Genomic DNA, 7,635 nt, shown 5'->3' with positions numbered 1-7,635 from the left:
TGCACTAGGCCACCATTTGCATCGAGCTGTCCACCATGACCCAAGACCCCTGGGACTGTTTGGCCCCAGTGCAGACCGTACACAGAACGCAACCCTGCCATTTGGAGGTAGCACAAAGCTTCCATGTTGGCCAGGCCTGGCAAAATACCTGGAAACTCGGCTGTCCAACGGAACGGGGCCTTTGCTCTACCGTTCCTTGGACCCCAGCAGAAAATGGCCTTAGGTTGGCAAACCCACTTAAAGTCTGACTCTGTCGAAGGCAGGGAGCAGGAACCACCAGTGCACGGGCCAAACTTGGCCCTCTGGGCCTCAATCTCCAGTCCGACAATACTTTCCCTGAAGCCTTGGCCCCCCTGAGAAGGGAGTTGGCCAAGCACAAGCGACCACACCCAATGGGAAAGCCATGGGGCAGGGCAAAGCTCAGGGGAGCTTGCTCAAGGGGCCGCAGGCAAGTACGACTCGGGTTGGTCGCCCTTGTGCTCTCCTGAAGTTTTGGACAACTCCCATGAGCCCTGGGCAGCATGGACAAAGGTTAAAGATTATGGGAGTTGTCCAAAATGCCCAAAGGGCACCAGGTTTTCTACCTGTCCCCATATATATGGAGTGGGAGAGGTGTGTGTGTGTGCTAAGTGTATATAAACAGCGTCTCTCTCTCTGAATGGGGTGTGTTTATGTAAGTAAATGGGGGGTGAGTGTGTGCGCGAGAGACAGCAGCTAAGGTGAAGTGCTCTGAACTTTTAAAATTATTATTACATTTCTATCCCACCTTTTTTCTTCTTGCAAGGAACTCAAGTCAGCTTACAGGGTCCTCCTCTTTTCTATTTTGTCCTTACAACCCTGTGAGGTAGATCAGGCCAAGAGTCAGAGACTGGCCCAGTCACCCAGTGATCATCGTGGCTGAGTGGGGACTAGGGCCCGGGTCTCCCACGTCCCAGTCCAACACTCAAACCACTGCCCCACACCAACTCACAGTTGGGAGATGTGTGTGCGTACATGGTATTTGTGTATAAACACGTGTGCGCGCGCGCGTCTTGGGGTGTTTGTGTGTGCGAACGTGTGGGACACGTTCTTCAGCCCCAACATTCCAGTGCAAGCGTGACACTTGTGCCAAAACAGGTTCCCCACCTCCTGGGTCAAAGACCCCCCTCTGGGTCCAGCCTGAACCTAACAGACACCCAACCCTCGTCCAGCCCAGCCTTGACCTTGCAACGGATGCCCAGAGAGCTCCCTCCTGCACCGCTAGAGCCCTGTCTGCCTACTGAAGGGGCTTCAGCCATCTAAGTACTGCCTTCACAAATGTCAATGATCATCCTGTCCAAAAAACACACCAAGGAACGAGATAAAGGTTTATTATAGATCTCCCAAATTTCCACCGATGGTCTCGGCCCGGTCCGGTCCTCTGGCTGGCTCGTTGCAGCCCTAAACAAACCCAGGGATCCGTGGCTTTAGCAAACACCCGCCGAACACCAATATTGAAGTCTGCTCCCCTGGCTGTCGGCCGAGGCCGACCATCACAGCTTGCGGAGCTTCTGCGAGAGCATGGTGCGGAGCTCCTTGTTCGTGACGTTCTCCACAATGGATCCCAGGAAGTGCCTCTCGTTGGCCTTCCGCAGGGCGCTGCCGAGGGATTCGTCGGCATCACAGAGTATCTCGTACTGCGAGAGGATCTCCAGGGAGAGGAGCAGGAGGGGCTCGCCGGTGCCGTCGTCCGGCAACATGGCCGCCACGTGGAGGGCGTGGCAGAACAGCTGGATGTAAACAAAGGACAACTCGCGTGTCACGTTCCTCTCTTCTACTGAGTACCACTGTCCCCGGGCAATGCTCTTGACCGAACCCAGCAGATCAGACAAGCTGAGGCAGTACAGCCGCACCACGTGCTTCCAGGCCTCCGCCGGCAGCCACGTCGCTCCGGTGGCACCACACAGGAATTGGAATCCCCTCAGCAGAAGCACCGAGAGCTGGAGGTGGCAGGCGAAAGGCCGGAAGTTCAACAGAGGCAGGTACTGGACATACTCGAGGGAGTAAGGCACGTGGAGTACTTCTCGTTCCAAGAGGCTTTTGATCACGTGGGTGAGTCTCTGCCACTCGCTTTGGCTGCACCACGGGAAGACCTGTACAAGGGCCACCAAGAAACCCTTGCTGAAGAGGTTGACTTCCTCGGGGTTGTCTACGTTGACCACGAGGACGACAAGCATCTGCTCCCTCAAGACCGTGGAGACACAGCAACATTCCATCCACGCCAGAAGCCCGCTGCCTGCCCCGTAATTCAGGAGCGGGCGGGACGTCCACTCCTCCTCCGGAAGCTTGGAGACCTCAAAGAGAGTAGCTGGGACCTCGTTCTTGAAGTGCTCTCCGTAGATGTTCTTCACCCGCAGGCCGACGGTCCAATCTAAAGCGCTTGCTTTCTTGTGCAGCCAAGACACGGACTGGTTCCACAGCTCTGGAGACAAGGAGTCCTTCTGGGCCAAGACGGCATCGCAGAGCTGCGCCAGGTCACTCGCCACCAGGTCTTTGGTCTCGAGGGAATAGCTGTGCCGGCCTTGTGGCTCATGCCAATACTGTGTGAATCCATCCAGGAGCTTGCAGAGGGAGAAGATGAGTGGAAACGGGTGGCAGGTGTGAACCCAGCTCTGTTCGGAAGGCACCTTCAAGGCCTTGTCGAGGATCTGCAAGGAGACTTCGACCCGAGGAGAGTCCGATGTCAGAAAAGGAAGGACGAGGTGTTGGGTCACCTCTGCCGGAGACAGCAGAGGGCTGGCTCCGCTCGGTTGCATGAGATAAACTAAGAACTCTAAGAACTGCTCCTTTTCCTTGGTGGAGGAGAGCCGGTCCCACACAGCGTCTTTCAAGCATCCCAGTAGCAGGCCGATGGATGTGTCTGGAGAATCACAATACTCTCGGAAGTTCAGGGCCGGGAAAGAACACAGGATCTCCGCCAAGAACTGGTGTGTTCCCAAGTTGGCCACAGCCAGGCTACTTATTTTCTTGATGGTCGCCTCTGGGTTGAGTAGCACCAACCGGGACACGGAGGCCACAGCCCTCTTAAAGCCTTCGCCAGAGGCGCTCTGGATGATCTGGTTGAAGGCCATGTTGAGCTCCTCCTGGAACCCCTCTGAGAACGAGGTCAACGCCCCTGAAAGCCCCTGCCTGCCCCAAGCTGCCAGGACCCCTGAAATCACGTCATTCTTATCTGCCAGAGACAGCTCTGCGTAACACTCAAGGATGACTTTGGCCACCTGTGCTTGCTGCTCCCGCCCTTCGGCAGCAGGGGCAGAGCGGCTGGCAGCCACGGCTGTCTCTAGCAATCTCAAGATCAGCTCCGGTTCCTGGAAGAGTTCTTTGTTCTTCACGAGGCACGCAACCCAGTCTTTGGTGAACGCCCAGCTCTTCTCGGTAGCAAAAATGGAGCACATCTCCTTGTGTCGGTCCATCTTTTTCTCGATGATTGCCATGGCCACCGAAGCCACGAGGTCGCTGTCGGAGCTCTTGTGCCCTGACCCAGGCTCGATCTTCTTCAAGAAGCCTGCAAGGAGCTCCCCCAGCTCCGACATCACCAGTGCCTTTTCCTTGTCGAGGTCTTCTGTCTTGGCATCACTTGTCAACTTCTTCTCCAGCGACGCCAGGCAGTCGAGAAGCCGACAGCTTTCATAGCAGATCTGCCGAGGGTCATTCAACAGGTCCTGGAGCTCTTGAGACCACTGCTCCAGCAAGGTACGGAGAAAGCCTAAGTTGACGAGCAACATGTCATCGGAGAGCTTGGCTGTTCTGAGCAAGCTCACGCTCCGCTCAGCCTCCTTCACTTTCTTGTCCAGCCCTCTCGTGTTATATCGGTTCTCGCAGTCGCTGCTCCAGAGGGTCACCACCGAGGAGATCTTCTCCAAGTAAGCTTGGGCGGGCAGCAATTCTATCTCACGCTCAGCCTCGACCAACACAGACAGCACATCCACCAGGTTGGCGAGAGCGTAACACTTCATCCTGGCTGGAACAATGCTTTCTTTGATCAGTTTCAACCCCTCCATCAAGACCGGGAGGACACAGGTGGCCAAGGGGGAATCCAGCGAAGAAGTGGCATCGCTCTTGAATCTCTTCGGGGCTTGGCCCGTTTCGTCGGACTCCGGGAGATGCTGGTGGGATACGGCGCGGAACAACAAAGTCAGTCTGTCTTCTTGGCCTTCCTTGTGTTTCATGATCTCCCACCAGACGTCGAGAAAGAAAGACACGTCCACTGGAGAAGTCTCCTTGGCCACGTACTCAACAAAGGTCTCCAACTCCCTCTGGCAAACAAACCCTGGCAACACCAGGAGGAGCTGGGTAAAAAGCCGGGGCGCATTCACCGCCTTGAACAGCTCAAAAAGCACAGTGTGGTTGATCTCAGGGATCATGTTGCTTGCTGAGAAGAAGACATCGTCCTTCCACCGTTGGTTAACAGAGGCAGCGGGCAACGAGGCCCCAGAGAGAAGGATCTTGGACCAGAGGATAGCGGCCGCTTTTTTCTTCCAGGCATTGGGTTGGGGCGGATAAGACGAATAGGACGTGCAAATCTCCTGCAGGGCCTCCAGGATGGGTTTCCCCACCAGGGACCAGTCGGACTTGGTTAACTCCGACAATGGCTTGGGATGGCACAGCTGGGATGCCAGCAGGAAACCTCCGTGCAAGATGGTCACTTCTCCGCAGATGGTCACTGGCCCTGTCGGAACAAAGACACCCAAGCTGAATGCAACAGAAGGCACTTATACCAGGACAGCCCGGTATTGTCTGTTCAAGGGTGCAGAACCCCTTTTACCCCGTGGGCCTAGTTCAATTTCGGAGAGGCTCTCGGGGGACACCGTCCAGTGGCCGGCAGGGCTGAAGGCAAAAGGGGCAGGGCCAAAACTGACAGCCAATCGTAGCTTCAAGCTCTTACTCCCAGTAACAAAGCCTTAGGAGAGGCATGTCACCCATTCAGAATAGGGAAAGACTAAGCAAACGCCAAGAAACCATCCAATGAGGGGAAGGGGGTGGGGCCACGGGAAGAGGCGGGGCCATTTGGGGAACCCCGGGGGGTCGAGGTTCTGCACCGCTCATCTTCTCTGACTAATTTTGAAAAATTAAAGGTTATTCTTTGTTTTAAAAAAGAGAGACCAAAAGGCAAGGGACCTTTGAGCCTGCACAGAGCTCCTTCTGAAAGGAAACAGTTTTTCCTTTTCTTTTTTAGCGATGTTGTTAGTACTTTTGAACACATGCAGAGTGCAGGTCACCCCCTGCCCCAAGATTTTTTTTAAAAAACAGACTGAAGGGCAAGGGGCTCCTGAGCTCCTGTAGAGTGCATTCTGAAAGGAAACTGTTTAAAAAAATGCAACACATCTTTGATGCCTTTGAACATGCGCAAAGTGCTTCTCCCCTCTGGGCACCATCTTTTCTTCAAGAAAATAGAGGTGGGGGGAGAAAATAATAAAACTTTTGCACAGCATTTTCTTGTGTTCAAAGCCCTTCACAAGCATTATCTGGTTGTAATCCTTACAACAACACGGTAAGGTAGTTCAGTATTGTTATCTCCCAGATTCCAGATGGGGGAATTGAGGCTGAGAGACAGCAACTTGCTTAAGTGAGTTCATGACACTGGCGAGATTCAAACCAGGGGCTTCCCGATTCCCAACTCAATCTCTTCCAGCACAGTCCTATGTATGTCTACTCCAAAGTAAAGCCTCATTAAGTCCAATGGCAATTACTCCCAGGTATATAGGACTGCAGCCATAACCACTAAACATGCACAGATACAGGGACCGGCAGTAGTCAAACAGGGCTGATTCTTAGCGTAGTCATACTTAAAGTAGACCCACTGAAATCAACAGGACTTAAGTAGGTGTTAATGAACTTACATCCTACTGATTTTATTGGGTCTACTTTAAGCGGGCTGATTTTAATAGGCCAACTCCAGCCAGTGCCCTCTGGATGTGTGGGACTACAACTCCCAGCATCCCCAACCGGGGAGGCTGCCTTAGAGCGAGCCTTCTCCAACCTGGTGTCCTGTGGGCTGTGCCAGACTGCAGCTCCCAACATCCACCAATCAGGGATGCTGGGAATCGCAAGACAACACATCCGGAATGCATCTTGGAGAAAGCCTTCCCCAAACCCAGCGCCTCCTGGCTGTCTTGACTACAACTCCCAGTGCCCTCTGGGGTGTGTTGGATCATGACTCCCAACATCCCGTCAGGGGATGCTGGGAGTTGTAGTCCAAAAACCCAGAAGCCTGCCTTGAAGCAAGCTTTCTCCGACCCCCTGTCCTCTGGGGTACGTTGGGCTACAACCCCCAGCATCCCTCAGCCAGGGGATGCTGGGAGTTGCAGTCCAACACACCCGGAAGCCTGCCTTGAAGCAAGCTTTCTCCGACCCCCTGTCCTCTGGGGTGCGTTGGGCTACAACCCCCAGCCTCCCCCAGCCAGGGGATGCTGGGAGTTGCAGTCCAACACACCCGGAAGCCTGCCTTGAAGCAAGCTTTCTCCGACCCCCTGTCCTCTGGGGTGCGTTGGGCTACAACCCCCAGCCTCCCCCAGCCAGGGGATGCTGGGAGTTGCAGTCCAACACACCCGGAAGCCTGCCTTGAAGCAAGCTTTCTCCGACCCCCTGTCCTCTGGGGTGCGTTGGGCTACAACCCCCAGCCTCCCCCAGCCAGGGGATGCTGGGAGTTGCAGTCCAACACACCCGGAAGCCTGCCTTGAAGCAAGCTTTCTCCGACCCCCTGTCCTCTGGGGTGCGTTGGGCTACAACCCCCAGCCTCCCCCAGCCAGGGGATGCTGGGAGTTGCAGTCCAACACACCCGGAAGCCTGCCTTGAAGCAAGCCTTCTCCAGCTCCAGGGAGCTTCGGCTATCGGGCCGTATAGGAATGAAATAAGCAAACAAAGCGAAACAAGACCCGCTGCCCGCTGGGGTGCGTCGGCCGCCAAGCCCCAGCCTCCCCCAGCCAGGGGACGCTGGGGCTGCGGCCCAGCACAGCCGGAGGGCTGCCCGGAGCAAGCCTTCGCCACGCGCGGTGCCCCCGGGGGCCGGGGCGGCCGCCGCCAGCACCCCGGCCGGGGGCGGGGGGCGCCGGGCGGGCAGGGGCGGGGCGGGCCGCGCCCGCCGGCGCCGGGGTACCCACCGAAGTCCATGGCTGCCGCGCCGCCTCCCGGCGCAGCTCCGGCGGGCGAGCGGCGGGCGGCGGCAGGGCCGGGGCCCGGGCTGCTGCTGCGCCGCCGGCCCGCGCCCAGCTCGCCGGCGCCGCGGGCGGGGCGCGCGGCGGCCGCGGAGGCCATTGTGCGCTCAGCGCGCGGCGCGGGCGCGCCGGGCGGGCCGCCGGCCGCCAGTCTCCGCCTGCTGCTGTCCCGCGCGGGCCGCGGCTCCCGCCCGCCGGCGCGACGGCGCTGCGCAAGGCCAAGCACCGGCGCCGGAGCTACCTCTGCCGGCTCCTGCGCGACACCGCGCGCGGCCGCGGCGCCTCGCCCCTGCCCGCCTACACGTGCTGGTGCGCGCGCGCCGCCTCCGGGCGCCTGGGGCGGCGGGGCGGGGCGCGGGGCGGGCCGGGCCGGGCCGGGCGCGCCGCCTGGCGCGGGGGCGCTGGCTGGGCGGCCCTGGCCGGCCGCTGGCGACCCGCGAGGCCGCCCCGCCCCGCGGGAGCC

At 58.0% G+C, this 7,635-nt stretch overlaps 1 protein-coding gene across 1 annotated transcript; it reads right to left on the bottom strand.

Annotated features, from left to right (window-relative positions):
* Positions 1-1,338: 1,338 nt before the first annotated feature.
* Positions 1,339-7,450, bottom strand: GEMIN4 (gem nuclear organelle associated protein 4). The gene is made up of 2 exons (XM_084822596.1): positions 7,119-7,450; positions 1,339-4,687 (listed from the first exon to the last, which is right to left on the bottom strand). Exons 1-2 carry the CDS (start codon positions 7,270-7,272, stop codon positions 1,512-1,514), a joined length of 3,330 nt encoding a protein of 1,109 aa, XP_084678722.1. The 5' UTR covers positions 7,273-7,450; the 3' UTR covers positions 1,339-1,511.
* Positions 7,451-7,635: the final 185 nt, after the last annotated feature.

This window comes from Heloderma suspectum, chromosome 16 (genome assembly GCF_057233095.1).
Source record: "Heloderma suspectum isolate Gila_16-S chromosome 16, 16-S_ref, whole genome shotgun sequence".
NCBI classification, from domain to species: Eukaryota; Metazoa; Chordata; class Lepidosauria; order Squamata; family Helodermatidae; genus Heloderma; species Heloderma suspectum.
The sequence above is the reverse complement of the archived record's forward strand: the minus strand, read 5'-3'. Positions and strand labels throughout refer to the sequence as shown.

Coding starts and splice junctions, on each gene's coding strand:
- GEMIN4 (XM_084822596.1), bottom strand. CDS start 7,272: ATGGCCTCCGCGGCCGCCGCGCGCCCCGCCCGCGGCGCCGGCGAGCTG. Junction 4,688..7,118: donor CGCGGCAGCCATGGACTTCG/GTGGGTACCCCG, acceptor TTGTTCCGACAG/GGCCAGTGACCATCTGCGGA.